The sequence below is a fragment of the Hylobates moloch genome, unplaced genomic scaffold, assembly GCF_009828535.3.
Source record: "Hylobates moloch isolate HMO894 unplaced genomic scaffold, HMol_V3 SCAFFOLD_9, whole genome shotgun sequence".
Taxonomy (NCBI): domain Eukaryota; kingdom Metazoa; phylum Chordata; class Mammalia; order Primates; family Hylobatidae; genus Hylobates; species Hylobates moloch.
Genome location: NW_026652284.1, coordinates 14,126,894 through 14,150,326, shown reverse-complemented (window position 1 = coordinate 14,150,326; position 23,433 = coordinate 14,126,894). Strand labels below are relative to the sequence as shown.

The 23,433-nt window shown below is 43.6% G+C and overlaps 1 protein-coding gene across 12 annotated transcripts in view; it reads right to left on the bottom strand.

Moving 5' to 3' along the window:
• FHAD1 (forkhead associated phosphopeptide binding domain 1) overlaps positions 1-22,993 on the bottom strand; it is a 156,646-nt gene extending 133,653 nt beyond the window's left edge. For all 12 annotated transcript variants that reach the window (XM_058444553.1, XM_058444550.1, XM_058444551.1 and 9 more), the window contains exons 1-2: positions 22,860-22,993; positions 18,403-18,509 (exon numbers count right to left, since the gene is read on the bottom strand). In XM_058444553.1, the coding sequence (XP_058300536.1) occupies positions 18,403-18,495 (93 nt within the window). In that variant the 5' untranslated portion in view covers positions 18,496-18,509; positions 22,860-22,993. The remainder of the gene's footprint in view (positions 1-18,402; positions 18,510-22,859) is intronic.
• Positions 22,994-23,433: the final 440 nt, after the last annotated feature.

Here is a 23,433-nt window from a genome sequence, read left to right as displayed (position 1 = left end):
TGTTTGGTTGTTTGTTTGTGTTTTTTGAGACAGAGTCTTGCTCTGTCGCCCAGGCTGGAGTGCAGTGGCGTGATCTCGGCTCACTGCAAGCTCCGCCTCCTGGGTTCACACCATTCTCCTGCCTCAGCCTCCCGAGTAGCTGGGACTATAGGCGCCCACCACCACGCCTGGCTAATTTTTTGTATTTTTAGTAGAGGCAGGGTTTCACCATGTTAGCCAGGATGGTCTCGATCTCTTGACCTTGTGATCCACCCACCTCGGCCTCCCAAAATGCTGAGATTGCAGGCGTGAGAGATGGGGTTTCACCATATTGGCTAGGCTGGTCTCAAACTCCTGACCTCATGATCCACATGCCCTGGTCTCCTAAAGTGCTGGGATTACAGGCGTGAGCCACCGTGCCCAGCCAAAGTCTTCATCTTTTAAGGGCACTGTCAACCAGACATCCATGCCAGCTTGAGACTTTGCAATTATTTTCTAAGTTTATCTTCTCAGGGTGCCCTGTCCAGCTTTTATATAAAAGTACTTGCACTTAGACATATAAAGTTCCATCATGTAACAACCTAGAGCTTATATTAATAATAAAATATATTAATATGTATACTAGAGTAACAATAAAACATATTACTTACACCTTACAAGCCAGGAAATTGCTTAGTGTTTTATCGCATTGCCCTATTTCATCTTCACAACAATCTAGGAATAGTTTCCCATTTGGTAGATAGGGAAACTGAGGCACAGAATGAATTTACCCAAAGTCACCCCACTTGACAAGTCACCTGGCTTGTAATCAGGTTTGCCTGATTCAAATATCTGTGCTGTTAGCCACTTTCCAAGTTTCCACCAAACACTTTGCCACCCAAAATATGGAAACACAAAAGAAAGCTGAAGTAGCCATACTAACTGCAGCCAAGGCAGTTTCAGAACAAGAAAAACTGGGGATAAAGAGAAGCATTAGGCCAGGCGTGGTGGCTCATGCCTGTAATCCCAGCACTTTGGGAGGCCAGGGTGGGCAGATCCCCTGAGGTCAGGGGTTTGAGATCAGCCTGACCAACATGGTGAAACCCCATCTCTACTAAAAATACAAAAATTAGCTGGGTGTAGTGGTGCACACTTGTAATCCCAGCCACTCAGGAGGCTGTGGAAGGAGAATCGCTTGAACCCAGTAGGTGGAGGTTGCAGTGAGCTGAGACTACGCCATGACACTCCAGCCTGGGTGACATGAGCGAGACTCAAAAAAAAAAAAAAGAGAGCCATAAATAATGGTAAAGGGGTAATTCTCCAAGAAGATATAACAATGCTTGATGTGCATGCACCTAACAACAGAGTGCCAAAATACACAAGGCAAAAACTGATAGAACTGCAAAGAAAAATAGATAAGCCCAATATGACAGCTGAAACTCCCACAACCCTCTGTCAGTAATTAGCAGAGCCAGCAGGCAGAAAATTAGTAAAGGCATAGTTAAACTGAACAACACTGTCAATCAACAAGATCTAATTGATATTTATAGAACACTTAACCCAACAACAACAAGGTGCACGTTCTTCTTGGGCTGACATGGAACACTCACTAAGCTATACCCCATTCTGAGCCATAAAACACACCTCAATGAATTTAAAGGAACAGAAATCATGTTGAGTATGCTCTCAGACCACAATGGAATAAACTTGAAATCAGTAACAGAAAGATAGGTGGAAAATCCCAAAACATTTGGAGATTAAACAACACATTTCTAAATAACACACGGTGAAGGAAGAACTCTCAGGAGAAATTAAAAATTATCTTAACTAAATGAAAATGAAAATACAACTTAAAATTTGTGGGAAGCAGTGAAAGCAGTGCTTACAGGGAAATTTATAGCCTTGACTTTTTTTTTTTTTTTCTTTTTCAGGAGAACGGGGTCTCGCTATATTACCCAGGCAGGTCTCAAAACTCCTGGGCTCAAGCTACTCCCGCCTCTTCCCTCCCTGAGAGCTGGGATTACAGGGATGAGCCACCGCGCCCGGTGAAATTTATAGCCTCGAATACACACATAAGAAAAGAAGAAAGATCTGAAATCAATAATCAAAGTTTCTACCTTAGGAGACTAGAGGAAGAAGAGCAATATAAGCCTAACATAGACAGAAGAACTGAAAGAAAAATTAGATCAGAAATGAATGAAATTGAAGACAATAGAGAGAATCAAACAAAACAAAAGTTAGTTCTTTGGAAAGATCAATAGAACTGACAAACCTCTAGTAGGTAACCAAGAAAAAAAGAAGACACAAATTATTGATATCAGACATGAAAGAGAGGCCATCACAGCTGATCTCATGGATATATTTGTTATAGAATATTTATAAAAATATATTTTATATTCCTATTTACATGCTATAAAACATATGTTATATATTTATATAACATATGTTTTTATATCATATCAATATATATTTATATTATATTTATAATATATAACATATTTATTTTATAAATGTTATATAAATATTTATATTTATAATTTATATATCATTTATATTATTATTTTATATATTATTTATAATGATATATAAAGGAATATTGTAAACAGCTCTCTGTCCACAAATTTGATAACTTAGATGAAATGGACCAATTTCTTGAAAGACACAATTTACCCAAACTCATACAAGGAGGAACAGATGATCTGGGCCCTTATCTATTAAAGAATTTGAATCAATAGTTAATAACCTAAAGCAGAAAGCCCCAGGCCCAGATGGGTTCCCTGGTGAATTTTATCAAACATTTAAGGAAGAAATGATACCAGCTCCCTACAATCTCTTCCAGAAAATAGAAGCAGGAGGAATACTTCCTAACTTATTCTGTGAGGCCAATATCACCTGAATATCCAATCAAGATAAACACATTACAAGAAAGGAAAACTACAAGCCGATATCTCTCATATACATAGATGTGAAGTCTTCAACAAAATATTAGTAAATATAATCCAACAATGTATAAAAATAATTATACACAACTAAGTGGGATTTATTCCAGGTATTCAAGAACTGATTTGGCATTTGAAAATCAATTAATGTAATCAATTGCATCAAGAGGCTAAAGAAAAAAAATGGGGAGATATATTCTTTTATTTGTAATTGCCAAGTGAAATGTGATGTTTGAAATCTTTTCATATGCTTATTTGCCATCTGTATATCTTCTTTGGCAAAGTATCTGTTCAGATCTTTTGTCCATCTTTAATTTGGGTTGTTTTCTTATTGCTGGGTTTTAAGACTCATTTATTTTGGATACATGTTTATAGCATCTTTATTCATAATTGCCAAAAACTGGAAGCAACCAAAATGTTCTTCAGAAGGTAAATGGATAAACAAACTGGTACATACATACAATGAAATATTAGTCAATGATAAAAAGAAATGAGCTCTCAAGCCACAAAAAGATACAGAGGAACTTTAAATGCATATTGCTTAGTGAAAAAAGCTAATCTAAAAGGGCTACATATTGTATGATTTCAACTACATGAAACTTTTAAAAAGATAAAACTATAGAAAGATTTGTGGTTGCCAGGGGTCAGGGGAAGGTGGGGGGCTGTGTTGAACAGGTAAGCACAGGGGATCTTTAGGGCAGTGAAACTATTCTGTATGATTCTGTATTGGTGAACACCTGACATTATGCCTATGTCAAAACCCATAGAACTTTATAACGTGAAGAATGAATCCTAATGTAAACTCTGGGCTTGAGTTAATAATAACATACGAATATTGATTCATCAATTGCAACAAATGTATCATAGTAACGAAGATTTTAATAATAGGGGAAACTGTGTGTGTATGTGTGAGTGTGGTGGGGGAGGGGTTGTTACAGCTCAACTTTCTGTGAACCTAAAACTGCTAAAAAAAAAAAAAAAAAAAGTCTAGGCCAGGCATGTTGGCTCATGCCTGAAATGCCAGTACTTTGAGGGGCCAAGGCAGGAGGCTTGAACCCAGGAGTTCAAGATCAGCCTGGGCAACATAGGGAGACCCTATCTCTACAAAAATAAAAGAATTAGCCAGGTGTGGTGGTGCACACCCGTGGTCTTAACTACTTGGGAGACTGAGGTGGGAGGATTGCTTTGGCCCAGGAAGTTGAAGCTGCAGTGAGCCATGATGGCACCACCACACTCCAGCCTGGGCAACAGAGTGAGACCCTGTCTCAAAACAAACACACAACAAAATAAAGTTTATTAAATAAACATGAAAACATATTATCTCTTTGGGAAATGCTACCCACATCATCTTCATCTCCATTCCTATTGACCACATTTCTTTGTGCTCTAAGAACTCTCTCTCTCTTTTTTTTTTTTTTGAGATGGAGTCTTGCTCTGTCACCCAGGCTGGAGTGCAGTGGTGCGATCCTGGCTCACTGCAACCTCTGCCTCTCAGGTTCAAGCAATTCTGCTGGCTCAGCCTCCGAGTAGCTGGGATTACAGGGGTGCACCACCACATCCAGCTAGTTTTGTATTTTTAGTAGAGACAGCGTTTCACCATGTTAGCCAGGCTGGTCTCAAATTCCAGACCTCAGGTGATCCACCCGCCTCAGCCTCCAAAAGTGCTGGGATTACAGGTGTGAGCCACGGCACCCAGCCTATGAACTCTTAATAACTCATCAAAGAGATAAGTTCTATGTGTTGCATTTTTTTTTTTCTCTTCCCAAATCCCATTACTTTTAGCTCCTCAGAAGCTGTCAAGCTGTGATTAAGAAATCAAAGCCAGCAGGAAGTTTTGGATGATACCACAAAATGGGACAAGCCTCTGCCTCGTGTTAGGCCAAGGGAGAGTTTCTGAGGACTGCCTGATAATACCACTCCCTCTTGTATTTAGATAACTGCAAAAAACTGATGTTGGTAGAAAGCTCTGCTGCCAACATAGGCTGAATATACAAGCTCCACTCTGCTGAGCTGTCTCATTATGAGATTAACTGCTGTTCTGTTTTTATTATTATTATAAGCTAACATATTTTGAGAAGTTCCTGTGAACTGGGCCTTACCAAAGCACTTTGTGTTCATTCCCTCATTTAATCTGCAAAACAGCCCTTTACAGGGAGTTCTACTATAATTTCTATATTACAGATGGAGAAGCTGAGACTCAAAAGGCGAAGTATGAGACCAGCATTACCCTGTCAGTAAAACCAAAGACATTATAAGAAAAGAAAACTACAGACCAATATCCCTAATGAATACTGATGCAAAAATCTTCAACAAAATACTAGCAAACATAATTCAACAGCTTATTAAAAGGATTATGCACCATGACCAAGTGGGATTTATTCCTGGAATGCAGGGATGGTTCAACATGAAAATCAATCTGTCTAATATAATGCATTAACAGAATGAAAAGGAAGAACCAGGTGACTATCTGGACTGATGGAGTAAAAGCACTTGGCAAAATTCAACATTCTTTCCATGATGAAAACACTAAAAAAATACTAGGAATAGAAGAAAACTACATCAACATAATAAAGGCCATACGTGAAAAGCTCATAGCTAACATAATTTTCAGTGGTGAAAGACTAAGACTTTTCCTCTAAGACCAGGAATGATATAAAGATGCCCACCCTCACCACTTCTATTTGAAATAGTACTGGAAGTCCTAGCCAGAGCAGTTAGACAAGAAAAAGAAGTGAAAGGCATTCAATATATCCCAGAATTAAAATTACCTGTATTGTTGGACAACATGATTTTTATATGTAGAAAGCCCTAAAGATTATACACACACACAAACACACACACACACACATACATATAACACTGAATTCATAATAAATGATACAAAATCATTTATTTTGTACACAGGATACAAAATCAGCATGCAAAAATCAGTGGTATTTCTATACACTAACAATAAACAAGCTGAAAAGTAAAATAAGAAAACAATTCCATTTACAATAGCATCAAAAAGAAGAAAATATTAGAAATAAACTTAACCAAGGAGGCAAAAGACTTGTACATTGAAAACTACACAATGTTGCTGAAAGAAATTAAAGAAGATACAAATAAATGGAAAGACAACCCATGTTCATGAATTGGAAGACCTGACATTGTTTAGAACATCAGTACTACCCAAGCAACCTACAGATTTAATGCAGTCTTTATCAAAATCCCAATGGTGTTCTTTTTTCCCAGAAATAGAAAATGTTATTCTAAAATTTATATGGATTCTCAAAGGAACCCTGAAGAGCCAAAACAATCTTGAAAAAGAAGAACAGTTGGAAGTGTCATACTTCCTGGTTTCAAAAGTTATTAAAAAGATAGGGTAATCAAACACTGTGGGCTTAGTATTTATGCCAGACACATAGACAGTGAAACGGATTAGAAAGCCCCCATATAAACCTTTGCATATATGGTCAAATGATTTTCGACAAGGGTGTCAATACCATTCAATGGTGGAAAGGACAGTCTTTTGAACAAATGATCCTGGGAAAACTGGATATCCACATGTATTAGTAAAAGAATGAAACTACGCCAGGCACAGTGGCTCATGCCTGTAATCCCAGCACTTTGGGAGGCCGAGGTGGGCAGATCACGAGGTCTGGAGATCAAGACCATCCGGGCTAACACAGTGAAACCCTGTCTCTACTAAAAATACAAAAAAATTAGTCGGGCATGGTGGCATGCACCTGTAGTCCCAGCTACTCGGGAGGCTGAGGCAGGAGAATGGCATGAACCCATGAGGCAGAGCTTGCAGTAAGCCGAGATCGCGCCACTGCACTCCAGCCTGGGTGACAGAGCGAGACTCTGTCTCAGAAAAAAAAAAAAAAAAAAAGAATAAAACTGGACCCTTAACTTACACCATAAACAAAAATTAGTTCAAAATGGATCAAAGACCTAAACATAAGAGCAAACACTATAAAACCCTTAAAAGAAAACATAGAAGAAATGCTTCAGGACAATAGATTTGACAGTTATTTCTTGGTAATGACACCAAGAACACAGGCAACAAAAGTAAAAATAGATAAACTGGAATACATTAACATTAAAACTTCTGTGTATCAAAGGATACACTCAACACAGTGAAAAGGCAACCTATGGAATGGAAGAAAATATTTACAAATCACATATCTGAAAAGGGGTTAATATCCATGATATATAAAGAACCCCACAACTCAACAGTAACAAAACCAAAATAACCCTATTAAAAAATGTGCAAAGGATTTGAATGGACTTTCTCCAAAGAAGATACACAAATGGCCAACATGCATATGAAAAGAATGCTCAAGATCACAAATCATTAAGAAATTCAAATCAAAACCATAAGGAGATACCACTTTGCACCCTTCAGGATGGCTACTATAAAAACACAGAAAATAAGCATTGGCGAGGATGTGGAGATGTTAAACTCTGGTACACTGTGGCTGGGAATCTAAAATAGTGCAGCCACTGTGGAAACATTGTGGTTCCTCAAAAATGTAATAATAGAATTACCATATGATCCAGCAATGCCACTTCTGGGTATATATTCAAAAGAATTGAAAGCAGGGTCTCAAAGAGACATTTGTACAGTCATGTTCCTAGCAGCATTATTCACAGTAGCCAAAAGGTGAAAGCAACCCAGGTGTCCATGGACAGATAAAAGGATAAACAAAACGTGGCCCATCCAAACAATGAATGTTATTTAGCTTTTAAAAGAAAAGAAATTCTGCCACAACATGGATGAACCTTGAGAACGTATGCTGGTGAAATAAAGCAGTCACAAAATACGTGTTGTGGCTGGGCAGGGTGGCTCACACCTGTAATCCCAGCACTTTGTGAGGCTGAGGTAGGAGGATTACTTGAGCCCAGGCATTAGAGGCCAGCCTGGAAACATAGTGAAACCTTGTTTCCAGCTCTCCTACTTCCTAGTGGGGTGACCGTGGGCCAGTGATCTATTCCCTTGGGACCTCAGTTTCCTCATCTGTAAACAGGGATAATAACAGAATGACCCTTATGGGTTTGTGGTGAAGAATAAATGAAACAGTATATATAAAAAGCACTTAGACGAGTATTTTAGCCCAACAGCAGGTGTTAAAATGTTCGCTATTGTGTGCAGAAGGATGGGCTCTGCACTTAGAAAGCTCTGAGTTCAAGTCCCACCTCTGCTGCGTTCCTGCTGTGCAGCCTGGGACAAATTTCTTTGCCTCTCTAAGGCTGCTTCCTATGCTGCAAAAATGAGTGTGATAAGCTCTACCTCAAAGGACTGACAAAAGATACTATTTGGCAAAATTTTCAGTGTGGTGGGATAACATTTTTGAAATTAACTGGTGTGTGTGTGTGTGTGTGTGCGTGTGCGCTAAAAACACAGGGACTTGCTATGTTGCCCAGGCTGGAGTGCAGTAGCTATTTCCAGGCACCATCAAAGCATAATACAGTCTTGAACCCCTGGGCTCGAGTGATCTTCCTGCCTCAGCCACCCGAGTGTCTGGGACGACAGGCACATGTGTGCATCGAATCATATTTCTTTTTACCTTTTGGTCATTGGCCATCCTGCACCCCTACTGTGATCCCTGTCACTGCCTCGGGAAACGGATGTAATGCAGAAACAGAACGAGCTGGGGTTTTCAAAGGAATAAGGATGTGAGGAAATGGCCAGGGCTCTGGTAAGACTGTGGGTCTGGGAGCAGACGGAAAGAGGAAGTGTGTCGGCTTCCCTCCTGTCAATCAGCCTTGCCCACCTTCTCTGGGAGAGTCTTGAGGAGCAGGCAAGTCCCTGAGAAGATGCTGTTTCAGGGGGTATCTCTGAGAGCTCCCCAGAATCAGTGCAACCCTGAAAGAGGGAGGGGAGAGTTCCGAGAGTCCTGAGTAATGGAGTCTGTGACATTTCCCCCCGGTGCACTGAGGGCTCGAAAGAACCTTGAGCTGAGACAGCAATGTGTGCCCACTTGCTAGGCACTCACGACAGAGCAGCGATTAGTCATCCTCGCGTCCACACCCCAGTTCTGGATGTCCTCTTTTCCTGAAGCTCCTTGTCCCTGCACAGTCCCAGACAGCCTGACCATGAATCCCAGCCCTCTGTGCCCATCATACGTGACCTTGGGCAGGCTCCTTAGTCTGTCTGTGCCACAACTTCCCCATCTGTAAAATGGGGGAAGGGAGATCCCTACCTTGTAGGGTTGCTGAAAGGATTAAACGAGTTAATACACACAAAAGTGCAAACAGTGCCTGGCACAAAGTAAACACACAATAACGCAAATGATAGCATCATCCTCTTAGCTCATCCACCATGTTTCTCCACTGTCCCTGGCAGTGACCCTACTAATTCCTCTGAAAAGCTCTCAACATCCCATATTATCGCTTCCCTCTCTATGGCCAGAGTCCAAGCAAGAGATGGTAATAACTGTGGTTGGCAGAATGGTCCCTCAAAGACGTCCATGTCCTAATCCCCGGAACCTGTGAGTGTGCTGCTGCCTTACATGGTAAAGGGATGGTGCAGATATGATAACGATGACTGATCTTGAAACAGGGAGGTTAACCTGGATTATCCAGAGGGGACTAATCCAACCACATGAGCCCTTAAAAACAAAGAACTTTCTCTGGCTGGAGTTGGAGAGATGAGTCAGATGGGGAGGTCAGAGAAATCTGAAGCATGAGAAAGACTAGACCCATTGTTGCTGGTTTTGAAGATAAAGGGGCCCTGAGTCATGCGGGCTTGGGAGGCCTCTGAAGCTGAGGCTGGCCTCCAACCGATGGCCAGTGAGGACATGGAGGCCTCGGTTCTATAGCAGCATTGAGCTAAATTCTTCCAACAAAGTGAGTGGGGCTAGAAGCAGATGATTCCCTGGAGCCTCCAGCCAAGAGCCCAGGCGGCCAACACTTTGATTTTGGCCTTGAGTGACCTGGGGCAGAGGAACCAGCTGAGTCCACCCAGACTTCTGACTTAAGGAACTGTGAGATAATAAATATTCATTGTTATAAATAGAAAACGAATACAATAACCAAAATGTACTATAGTATTGACCACCTGCCAGGCACTGTCCTAAGCACTTCGTGGTAATTCAGTCTTGTAACACAGTTCCCTGCCATACACATACAGAAGTTGCAGCCGAGAATGGCTGGGTAACTTGCCTGGGACCCTACAACTCAGAGGGCAGAGCCAGGATCACAGGCAAGAGGCCTAGCACTGAGTTCATGCTCTTGACCACCCTGTTCTAGAGCCGCCCTTCTGTTCTTGGTCCACCCATTCTGCCTACGTTTGTCAGTGTTCTCTTCAAAATAACAATTTCTCCCCAGCTGACGCCTTTTGAGGAGGGGGTTCCATTTTCGCAGCAAGTTAAACATGAAACGCTTAGCCTAGCTTACGTGGCCTTTTTACATGTGGGTGGCAGGGCCATCCAGCCCTCATCATGCCATGCCAAGTGCTTCACGCAACACCTCCAGATCTCTGTGTGCACTGTTTCTTACACCTGGCAGGGAGAGGGGGGCCCTTTCTGGCCTGTCATACCTGGCAAACCAGGCTTTCTCTTGTAAGAGGCAGCTCCGGCTTGGTCGGCTCTGAGGAGCTGTCCCCGACACCCGAGACAGGATCCTGGTGGGTCATCCACGCAGTCCCCAGCACACCTCTTCCCAGGAAAACACCTGCAGCCTGGGTCGACATTTCCTCTTTACCCCAATCTCACACTAGAGGGCGCCACCTCAGTTTGTTGCATCAATGAGGATCACAGGAAAAGTGATTTTCTCTGTTCTGCTGATAATCCTCACCTGTGGAATTTCCCACTACCGATTATCTTAACTGACTCACAAGGAATTTCAGATATTTAGATTTTTAGATGTTCCCTAAAGCCAAATTTACAACCAAACAATGAAGCATCTTTGTCTATAAGCGTTGCATCAGATAGCCCCAAGTCAAACTCCGTGCCACCGTCCCCGACTAGATGTGTGATTTGGGGCAAGTTATTTAACCCTTCTGAGCCCCATTTCCACATCTTTACATGAGGATAATAATGATAATAGTAGTTCTCGCCTGATAGGGCTGTTTGAGGATACAGCTCTGTAACACATACACGGCATATACATAGAACACATATAAAACCACGCGAGATGCCTCATAAGTAGTCTATACATGGGGGTGTGGCTGTTTGTATTGTCTGTGCTAGTCAAAAGAACCTTGAGCTGAGATAGCAATGTGTCTCAAAAGATTATGATCTTCTACCTCACACTCATTAGGATGGCCACTGTAAAAACAACCACCACCCCCAGAAAATACCAAGTGCTGATGAGGATGTGGGGAGACTGGATCCTTTATGCACTGTTGATGGGAAAGCAAAATTGTGCAGCCACTGTGGAAAACAGAATTGCAGTTCCTCAAAAAATTAAAAATAGAACTGTCATCTGATCTGGTGGTTCTGTTTCTCTTCCGGGTATGGATCTGAGAGAATTGAAAGCAGGGGCTTGAAGAGATATCTGGTGGTGGCTCACACCTGTAATCCCAGCACTTTAGGAGGCTGAGGCGGGCGGATCACCTGAGGTCAGGAGTTCGAGACCAGCCTGGCCAACATGGTGAAAGCCCGTCTCTACTAAAAATACAAAAATTTAGCCGGGCGTGGTGGTGCATGCCTATAGTCCCAGTTGCTCAGGAGGCTGAGGCAGGAGAATCACTTGAACCCGGGTGGCAGAGGTTGGCACCGAGCCGAGATTGTGCCACTGCACTCCAGCCTGGGCAACAGAGCGAGACTCTGACTCCATTTAAAAAAAGAAAGAGAGAGAGAGATATATGGACACTCATGTTTATAGCAGCATTATTCACAGCAGCCAAAAGCTGGAAGCAACCCAAGTGTCCATTGACAGATGAATGGATCAACAAAATGTAGTACAGACATGCAGCAGCCACTATTCAGCCTTCAAAAGGAAGGGAACTCTGACACATGCTGCCACAGAGGAACCTTAAGAACATTATGCCAAGTGAAATAAGCCAGACACAAAAGACACGTACTATACGATTCAGCGTATAGTATAGTCTATGAGGAATCTGCTATAGGCAAATTCAGAGATAAAGTACTTTGTCAGAAAGACGGTGGCTGCCAGGGACTGGGGGGCTGGGAGGGGAAGGGAAATTCTTCTTCAATAGGTACAGAGTTTCAGTTTTGCAAGATGAAGAGAGGTCTTGTGGATGGATGGTGGTGGCAGAGTAACAATGTGAGGCCAGGTGCGGTGGCTTGCACCTGTAAGCCCAGCACTTTGGGAGGCTGAGGCGGGTGGAGTTCGAGGCTGAGGTAGGGAGTTCGAGACCAGCCTGGCCAATGTGGCGAAACCCCGTCTGTACTAGAAATACAAAAATTAGCCAGGCGTGGTGGCACATGCCCATAATCCCAGCTACTCAGGCTACAGCACAAGAATCACTTAAATCTGGGAGGCAGAGGCTGCAGTGAGCCAAGATTGTGCCATAGCACTCCAGCCTGGGTGACAGAGCGAGTGAGACTCTGTCTCCCCACCCCTCCCCCCCAAAAAAACAACGTGAATGCAATTAATGCCACTGAACTGTACACTTAAAATGGTGAAGATGGTAAATTTTACGTTGTGTGTATTTAATGAAAAGAGAGATGATGATCTAGTCCTTTTCTTGGAACTTCTTCCTCTTGCAAGCCCTCCACGTGCTGAAGGGACAGTAGACCCATGCATTGCTGTGTTGGGAACTGACCAGTGACATCAGGGGAGAGAAAAGTTCCCCAAGCACTGACGAGATCACACGAGGCACGTCACAGAGCGCAGGACGCCCAGTGGGGAGCCAGGGCTGAGTGTGCGAGCACAGCTGAGGCAGGAAGGTGAACAGGCGTGTCCTGATGGGACAGCGGGCAGCTGGACATCCCCCAGGCCTGCTTCTTTTGGTGGATTTCATCACAGGACCGGGGAGGGGTGAGCATCTTTATCCAGGTTCATGTCCACCTGTCACCTTCTCTCTCAAAACTTGAGGGGTTCACGCATAGAATGGGAAATGTGAATTAAAATGTCATGGATATCATGTTTTGCCTCTTGGACGAGCAGAAATTTGTGCACCAGGTAGGTCACATGCTCCACTCGGGAGGGGAGGGGGTGCCCCCACTGTTGGTGGGGAACTGGCCCTGTAAGCCTTCACTGGAGGGCAGTGTGGCGATGCCAACAGAGCTGCAGCCATACATGTCCTTTGACATGGCACATGGACTCGCACGTCCATGAAATGATGCGTGAAAGGTATTCAGTGCAGCATTGTTTAATAGTAATAAAAAAGACTTCGATGCAGGCTCTTATAGTTCTTATAGGCAGCCCAGAAATGGCAAGTGCCAGGCAAAGGGATACCACTCATTGGGTTGGATGGTTCTGTTGTGTTTGTTAGATCACTCCTGTGCCCTGACCCTCTGAGGATCCCATATGAGAAGGGGCTGACGTGCTATAGAGAACATTTACCCTAGAGAGAAAGGAGTCAACTAGAAGGATGCTGTCCACAATGGGCAGAGGGGCAGGCATGAGCATTTCACCTGCATCCCCCCGCAGTTTCTGTCCTTTGCTTTTCTCCATGATCTTCACCCTCCTAGCCGCGGCACTGCATTGACTCTGGCTGTCCTACAAGTCAATTGTAAAGGGAATCCTGAAACCTCCTCGGTGTAGGGCAGGGCAGGGTGGGGTCCTAAAGAGATCAGCTCTCCACTCTTTTTTTTTTGGACAGAATCTCACTTTGTCACCCAGGCTGGAGTGCAGTGGCACAATCTCAGCTCACGGCAATCTCCCAGGTTCAAGCAATTCTCCTGCCTCAGCCTCCCAACTAGCTGGGATTACAGGCATGCACCACCATACCCAGCTAATTTTTGTATTTTTGGTAGAGATGGAGTTTCACCGTGATGGCCAGGCTGGTCTTGAACTCCTGACCTCAAGTGATCCACCCGCCTCGGCCTCCCAAAGTACTGGAATTACAGCCATGAGCCACCGTGCCTGGCCGTGTGGTCCTGGAAGCATCTCCGTGGGGACCCTCACCTGAACCTGCAGAGCAGAGAAATGGACAGATTCCTGACCTCACCTAACCCCACTGTGTCAGAAAGCCTTGGGATTCATGTTTAACAATCACACTCATGCACATGAAAAACCCAGCAACCATTGGCTTGTGACATTGCTGCATTCTGGAAGAATTAAGTCCCTTTCTTATCAGTGTTCAAGTAACAGCCACATCCAACTATAAACATTACAGTTCAAAAACCACATCAAATTATACAGATTATAACCAGAAGGTTTAGCTCTGAAATGACCGAGGCTGGTGGCCGAGGTACTCCAGCCCTGTCCAATGCAGGTGGGGGCAGGGGCAGATTCTGAAAGGAGCTCCTGATTTCTGCACAAGGCAGCCAGGGAGCCCATTTCAACAGGCAGGCCTTCCACTTGCTGAAAATCCGTCAGTGCCATCTTCCCATTGTTTTTCAGATCAAGATCAAAATCCTTACAGTGGCATGGAGTCCTGCCTGCCTCTTAGCTCTCCCCCTTCCCACTCTGACCTCTACACACTGGTTTTCTTTCAGTCCATCAGGATCTCCATATGCTCTTCCACCCCAGGGCCTTTGCACACTCTGTTCCTTCTCCCTTTGTCTAGTTAAGTCCTTCTCATCCTCCATATTCCTTTCCTTTAGAGCCCTGACATAGGCTTGAAACCATCCAGGCTCTGCAGATCCTCTGACCTATGTCTCTCTCCTAGCAGCTTCCTGATTGCAGGGACCATGTGTGAGTATCCCCAGGCTTGTCCCCGTGCTGGGGCTCCAGGCAAATGTCTGTGGAATGAATGAGTGATAATAACAGCAAAAACCAGGCTGGCTAAAAGAAGCTTCCTATTGCCATTAGGAAACCACACTCCTTTCACGATACAGAAAAAAAAAAGTCTGGAGGGCAAAACCCTACAAATATCTAAATTGATTGTCCCTGAGTCACATGATTACAAGTGATTTTTATTTTCTTCTTTGCAGTTTACTTTCTCCCAATTTTTTAAAAAACAATAAGCCCATAATTACCTTCCATTATCAGAATATGTGAATGATGTCAGAATATTATAATATTAATAAGCAAAAAAAGGCAGCTTTGCAAATGAATATATTAATAAATCTTTAGAAGCATAGCTCCCTATTCTTTAGGATTTATCCAAGTAAATAAAACAATCTTCTTTCTTTGCTAGGTGTAAATGCTGGGTAATTTCACAGCTGATTTTTTTTTTTTTTAAGATTCCTGAACTCTATTTAGCGGAATGACTTCCAGCAGCACAAATAAGATAAATGATAAATTGACTGTTGAATTATTACTCAGTGTGGCTTCTAGCTGATCAAGCATGATTCTCAGGTTAATCAGAAAGGCCCAGTGAAGGCAAAAGAGGGGCAATTTTCACCTTATCTTGTCTTATAAAATATTTTCTGAAAAATATGGACATGCCTGTAGGTTTCAGTTCTTCAGAACAGACCTGTGTCCCCCACATCCCTTCTTAAAGCAAATCTCCTCTCCCAAATCGATTTAAGCTTTAGAAAGAGGATTTGTCTAAGAGAAGATATAAAAGCCCATTAAAAGTCTATTCACAAAGCATTTGGCAATTCATGTATCATCTGTTCTCTCAGGAGCCAGTGTAAGCTCATGCTTCTGGAAATGCAACTGATTCCTTCATAAATCAATGGAACTATTGCTGACAGCGGTGACTTACTTTTTAAACTAAGGCCAAGGAGCAGTAAGCAGTCAATTATTTTTATACAATCAATGCTCCTCAATTTCTGTCTATATATATAATAATTGTCCTCATTAGTTCCCGTTTCCAAATAGCTTGTTAGTATCAGTGGATACCCACCTTAACCCTGTGAACAAAAATTCTCAGTCCCACTTTATGTGACCGTAATAATGATTGTGGCGTCATTTACTTAGTACCATATGCCAGGTACTTTATATGCATTTTCTCATTTAATCCCTACAGCCCTGTGAAAAAAGTGGTTTATAAATGGAGAAAATGAGCTCAGCATGATTAAGTAGTTTGCTTGAAGTCACACAGCCAGAAAGCGGTCTAAGAGATTCAAATCCAGGTCTACCTCCAAAGCCTGTGCTTTTAAAAATTACTACAGCTTTCTAATATCATAGTCCAGTTCAAAAGAGAGATCATTGTCTCTACCTTGGCCACCCAGAAAGTAAAACTACCTTAAATCTATCCCTTGTTACGATACAGAAGAAACAACGATTCTTTTTATTTGATTTTTCCACTTTGTACACTGAACAGTTTTCTGTGTCCTTGTAGGGAGACCATGTCATGGATGAGAATCTCAAGGGAAGGTATGTTGAGTTATTTTAAAATCGATTGTGTTTATAACTCTTAGAAAACTAGAAATGCAGGGGGAATGTTCTCCATTTGATAAAGAACATCTATAAAAAACCCTACAGTTAATATAATATTTAATGATGAAAGACTGAATGCTTTTCCCTTAAAATCAGGAACAAGGCAAATATAAAGATTTATACTGCTCTCACCACTCTTATGCAACAGAGTACTGGAAGTCCCAGCCAATGCAATATCTTAAGAAAATAAAATTAAAAGTGTACAGATCAAAAAGGTAAAAATAAAACTTTTAATTTGCAGATGACATGGTAACATCCTAAGCAGGTGACAAAAAAACTTCTAGAAAGTTCAGTTAAGGTTGCAAGATACCATATAAGCATACAAAAATCAATTATGTTTCTATATACTGGCAATAAACAGGGGGCCCCTGAAATTTAAAGTATAATACCATCTACCATCACAAACAAAAAAGGAGAAATTAAGTACTTAAGTACAAATCCAGCAAAACATGCACAGGATTTGTATGCTGAAAGCTACAAAGTATTCATGAAAGAACCAAAGAAGACCTAAATCAACACAGAAACATACCATGTTCATGGATTGAAAAACCACATAGTAGATATATAAATTCTTTCCACATCGATGTATAGATTTAAACACAATTTCTATCAAAATCTCAGCAAGACATTTCATAGATATAGACAGACTTATTCTAAAATTTATATGGAAAGGGAAAGGAAGCAGAAGAGGTAAGACAATTTTTTGATTGCTACACACAAATCTATTAATACACATGTGATCTATAAAATGATACAGAACTACACACATTGTCCTCTCGCTCTCTCTCTGACACACACACACACACACACACACACACACACACACACAGCACTTATGTCAATTTCCTGGTTTTGATATTGTCAAAACATAGTATATAACCATAGTCACACATAGTATATAACCACTGGAGGAAACTGGGTGAAAGGTAGGTGTGATCTCTACCTACTAGTTTTGGAACTTCTTGTTAATCTCTAATTTCAAAATGAAGGGTTAAAAAAGTCTATTGAGTGAGGTCTGAAAGAGATCTGCTTCTCACAGTTATAGAGAGATTCCACAGCATTTTTTCTCTTTCCACTTCAATATTTTAACCCCCTTCCATGTTTAAAAAGGCTCAAAGCCACTGTTTTTATTATTATTCTCCTTCTTTCAACTTCCTTGGTTGTCAATGAGCTGAGGCTTTGGACCAAACCACAGCTAATTCAGAAAATGAAAGAATGTCCAGGCTAAGCCGGAGGCTTGGAGCTCCGTGGCCTCCCTGGCCTCTGAGGGGCCCACAGCAGTCCCATGGGGTCTTGAAAAGAAGAGAGGTCTAGCCCAGAGCAGGCAAAGGCCAAAGCACCAGCTCTGTGCCCACCTTCTGAACCACACATCAGGCTGCTGGGGAGATGACCACAGGTGTGAGGTAGGAGGTGGCACTCAACTCCAGAGGTGGGGCTCAGACACCAGACCAGACTGAGGACTAGCTAAAATAGGGACAGGGTGAAAGCAACTTTCAATCAGACCTGCCCACCAGTGTGCCATGTCAACGTAGTGTTGCCGTGGCAACACCCGGGCGTTATCTCCCCTTTCCATGGCATCCAATGATCCTAAAGTTATTATCCCTTCCCTGCATAAACCAGCCCTTAATCTGCATGCAGTTAAAAGTGAGTATAAATATGACTGCAAAACTTCCCTGAGCTGCTGCTCTCTGTCTACAGGGTGGCCGGGCTCTGTAGGAGCAGCCATACAGCTGTAACACTGCTGCTTTGATAAAGCTGTTTCCTTCTACTCCTGGCTTGCCCTTGAATTCTTTCCTGTGCAAAGCCAAGAACCCTCTCAGGATAAGCCCTACTTTGGGGCTCATCTGCTCTGCAACGGGTGGGACAGTGACAGATGTGTTCAGCAAAGGATGGGAGCGCATGACGCTCTGCACAGCACTCAGCTTCACTCCTTATGCCAGGGAAATGGGTACCCTTGGCAACTGGCTATTGGTAGCACACCAAGGAAAGGTATGGCTGCTTGCCCAAGGTTGTGGTGTACAAGAGACTGGAGTCCACATAACACTAAGGACTGTTAGAGAGGGAGAAGGAAGGGGTCAGCGAGGGGATGGGAACAGGTGGGAAGACTTCTTACCTGTAAAACAAGGTCTGAATCTTCATGCCTTCCAATTGTGGTACTTTTATTTAGGACAAAAAAGCCTTCTGCGCTCTTTAGATAGGCCTTCATCCTCTCTGTTTTCCCTACATAAGGTTTTCAGAAAGAATTTTGTTAGAAAATGCAGTCCTCTAATTGTTCAACAACATCATACTTAGAATGAATGAAATAACCACAGAGTCATGTCCAAAGTGAGAAATCAGAACGGGGGGATTAGATAGATGAGTCAACAATGATGACAAGGACAATTCTGCAGGTTTTTAAGATGATCTCTTCTAACCATGATATCTAGCATAGAGAAGCCTGGTTCTAATAATCAAACAGAGGGCATTTCTTAAGTAACTCAGGACACAAACAAAAGCTAAAACAACCTGACAACAAATCTCAGTTCCACTGATGATTGCTCTCCACCTCCCATCAAGCTTAGTATGAGCTTAGTGATCTGACTTACCAAGTATTCCAGTTCTGTGTTCCTAACCCATCCCTTACTAGCTCTGTGACCTTGGGTGAGTTACTTATTCTCTCTCTGTGACTCAGTTTCCTCATCTATAAAATGGGTGTTTTTTTTTTTTTTTTTTTTTGAGAGAGACACTTTGTCATCCAGCCTGCAGGGCAGTGAGCAATCTTGGCTCACTGAAGTCTCGATCTCCTGGGCTCAAGCAATCCTCCTGCCTCAGCCTCCTGAGTAGCTGGGATTACAGGTGTGCACCACCACACCTGGCTAAAGAGACGGGATATTGCCATGTTGCCCAGGCTAGTCTCAAACTCTTGAGCTCAAGCAATCCTCCTGCCTTGGCCTCCCAAAGTGCTGGGATTACAGACATGAGCCACCACACCCAGCCTAAAATGGGTTAAATGCAATAATACATGTGAGGTATCTAGAATGGTGCCTGGCACACATTGAACACTCATTTGTACTACTCTTATTAGTGTTGTTAACCTGGGATTCTCAAACTCTGATCCAAGGAACCCTAAACTTCTATAGAGCTTATTTTATTCATTCATTCATATTTAGAGATGAAGTCTTGCTCTTTGCCCAGGCTGAGTTCAGTGGCACAATCATAGCTCACCGCAGCCTTGAACTCTTGGGCTCAACTGATCCTCCTGCCTCAGCCTCCAGAGCAGCTAGGAATACAGGCACACCACCACGTCTGCTTTTGGAGTTTCTTAAAGAGTTATCATTGGAGAGGCAGGCATTAGATGATGTTTTTCTTTTTAAATCGCTGCATTTCTTCATTTATTTAGTTAGGGGAAAAAAGATTACTTCTAAAGGCAAAATATCAAGATTATAGCTCAGCCATGTAATCAGGACCCTGCACAGTATTCCCCCCAGCATTTTACTATAAAAATGTCAACATACAGAGAGGCTGAAAGAAGCAGATAGTGAGCTCCTATGTACCCACCACTAGATTCTACCATCGGCATTTTGCCATATTTGCTTTATCACAGATCTTTCCATCTATCTGTGTGTCCATCCATTTTATATTGTGGTGCATTTCAAAATAAGTTCTATACACATCTTTTAAGACAAACACTTCAGTGACTTCAGAAAGTTCTAAAATGTTGACAGTAATTCATCTCGATGCTTGAATCCGATTTGAGATTATGTCTAAAGATGCAGTGTGATATCTTCCACCTCAATTCCTTGCCAAAGAACAACAACAGTCTCTCTCTTTTCCTTTCAATTGAAAAGTCAGTGAAATGCCAAATTATTGGACTATGGATAAAAACAAAACTCAACTAGTTGTGGTGGTACGGACTCTCAGGGCTGGCTCTGCTTTTCATCATCATCTCTATCATCATTTATGGAGTCCTTAGTAAGTGCCAGGCACTTTTCCTTGAATATACTCTTTTCATCCTCAGAGAAACCCTGCAAGGTGGGTGTCATTATTGTCCCTACTTTACAGAAAAGGAGACTGCGATGCAGAGAGGTTAAGGTCTCCTAGCATTCGGGCAGGGAGATTGCCATTGCGTGTCACCACTATATAATCCTCAGGCAGCTCTCAACTTTTTACACCTCCATCACTGCTGGGTGGGGAGGGGATGGGATGGGGGAGCAGAGAGAGTGACTGAGTGGGGGGAGGGAGAGGTTGTCACTTGGGATACTGAGGTTGTCACTATTTTGTTGACACTTGGGATGTGAAATAACAGATAGCCCTTAACACCAGAATTCTATCCTCTGCAAAAAAGAAAAGACACTTGGGAGTAAGAGAAACAAAAACAAGCCAGATAGTTTATGTTTGTAAATTCTGAAGCCTATGGGAAATCCTCAGAAATATTAATACTTTCATATAACGAGAATTTTAAGTCTGCTGTCTTTAATAGGGATAAAAAGACACTTCTTTTTCCAAAAGAACCATGCCCTGTTGCCCTCAAATTGCCTGAGTTATTAATCTTCAATTGCAGAGGACTACATCATCAAGCACCACATCCAAACTAAAAGTAATATAAAGTCAACTTTCGAGAAATGTCTCTTTTGGGGGAAAGCCACAGGAAATGCCTCCAGAGTAAAATCCCAAATCTGAATGACTGGCTTTTTTTTTTTTTTAGCTCTTCCCCTAGATGTTCCCACAGCTGGTGCCTTGTGGTAGCTACCTGACCACCCCAGCTAAAGGCGTCACCAGTCACTTTGTTGTCTAGCTAGCATGTGTCACTGCTGTGGCTCCTTCCTTGAGCTTATCATTCTCTGTCATTTTCTTGTTCTTTACTTAGCTATGTGTTTACTATTTCCCTTTCACTGAGATATGTTCCAAGAGAGCCCGAACTGTGTTGTTTTTGTTAAACTCAATTCTCCATGGGTTTCCTGTGTTTGTACCCATCTTCAGAGCAAAGACATTGACAGATTTTGTTCCAGACAATCTTCTAAGGACATCTGTAGGGCAAATATCCTAAAAGGATAGGGATAATGTCCCTATCCAGGGCAGAGTGCAGATTTGTTTTTGATAAAAATGTCATCTCTGGCCGGGCACGGTGGCTCACGCCTGTAATCCCAGCACTTTGGGAGGCCCAGGTGGACGGATCACCTGAGGTCAGGAGTTTGAGACCAGCCTGGCCAACATGGCGAAACCCCGTCTCTACTAAAAACACAAAAAAATTAGTCGGGCATGGTGGTGTACACCTGTAGTCCCAGCTAATCAGAAGTCTGAGGCAGGAGAATCACTTGAAACCGTGCAGCAGAGGTTGCAGTGAGCTGAGATTGTGCCACTGCACTCTAGCTTGGGAGACAGAGCAAGACTTTAAAAAAAAAAAAAAAGTCATCTCCTTCCAGGGCAAAGGTTGGGCACTGGCTAGCAGCACCTTTTAAAAGACTGGAGTTTCCTGAGCTTGGGGTTCCTTAGCTGGGACACAGACTCGCAGTGTGCACAGCATCCACCTGAGCTGTCCTGCATCACCCCGGAGTACTTGCAGGGCAAGGGGAACCAACGCAAATATGAAGCTCACAGTGCCTGCTGTGCTGTGAGTAATAACATCCTTTGTCTCTGGTCCTGGAGTCTCTGGTCTTCTGCTAGCATCATTCAGCAGTGGCAGGCTAACTTAGCTTGCAAGTAGTGTAAAAATCTCAGGCCCTTTGCAGTTCCTCATAGTCTGTTCATTACTCCCCTCTGGCCCCCAGAGCTGCCATGCCTGACACATAGTGGTGCTCAGTAAATCACGAATGAATGAAAATACAAAATAATGCTTAAAAGTAAGTCAGGGTAGCCTAAGAACCTCTGACAGTAACTACCTTCCATTTTCCCCTTCAGTATTTATCCTAGATGACATCTGAAAAAAAAAAAAAAAAGTCTATTTCTTTAGCTGAATGGGTTGGGCTCTATTTCCCCACTTTAATCTTGCCCTGTGCAGTCACTTTCCTACCTGAAAACACTGTAGAAAGCGATTAGATGCGTTAAACTCTGTAAATTAGTTCTAAGACATAGGGCACCGACCATAGAAAAAGAGCAAAAGAGCTTCAGGCATCTGCACTCCCTGCTTATGGGTCATAAGTGAGAGAAGCAAAATTTCTATTGAGGGGTTACCAGATCTTAAGTGGCTTGAGAGCTCTAGAAATTCCTCAGTGTTGTATTTGGGAAGGGAGAGGTTAGGCAAGGGGGGAGTCTCTCTGACCGCTGGGTGGGTGTCGTTCCTAAGTCAGGGGCAGCAGGGATGCCCCTCCTAATCCCAGCTGTACCCCCCAGGACTTCCCAGAGTGGCACGGCTGGTGCCAAGGAGGGGGTCTAAGGCTCCCGGGGGCTTCCTCCGCGGGCGGGGTGGGGCCTGCACCTGGAAAGGAGGGGTTGGTGTTGGGGCAGCTACTGGGGTGCTCCCGGGGACCGGAGCCTGGATCCGGGAGGATGGGGCCGGGGAGCCACCCCTCCTCCTCCCAGCGCTAGTCCTCGTGGGGCCGCCCCTTCCGGTCTCCGGCCTCGGCCCGCCGCCCCTTCCCGCGCCGCACTCACCTGGCGGGAGGAGGAGGCCCACGCTCCGACCTCCGCCGAGAGCCCTGCCAGCTCGAGAGGCTTCGGGCCCGCTCCGGGGCAAGGCCTCCCGGCTGCGCTCCCGCGGAGTCTCCACCGGCCCCCGGCACCCCACTCGCCCGCCCAGCCTGTGTACGCGCGTTGCCATGGCAACGCCGCCAGGCGCCGCGGGGCCCAGCCTAACAGGTGAGGGCGTGGCCTGCGCGGCAGAGGGGGCGTGGGACCGCGCAGGGAACACCCACCGGGTTACCGCCTACTGAACGCTCCAGGCCCCAAGAGCCTGCCGCATTTCACAGATGGGAAAGCGGAGGCTCAGAGGTCACAGAAATGGCCCAAGGTTTTACAGCGAGGAAGGAGCAGGGAGGAGATTTGATTCAAGAATCCTTTCCATTACCCCTCGCTGTAAGCTGGGTGCGTTGAGGGAGGGTGGGGGGCGATAGGGAGAGGTAGGAGATTGATGGAGCTGAACTCATGAGACCCTTGGAGGTTAGTATGCACCCTGCGCTACCCAAATCTCTAGTCCTTTCCGTTATAGACCAGAAAATAGAAAGAGTAA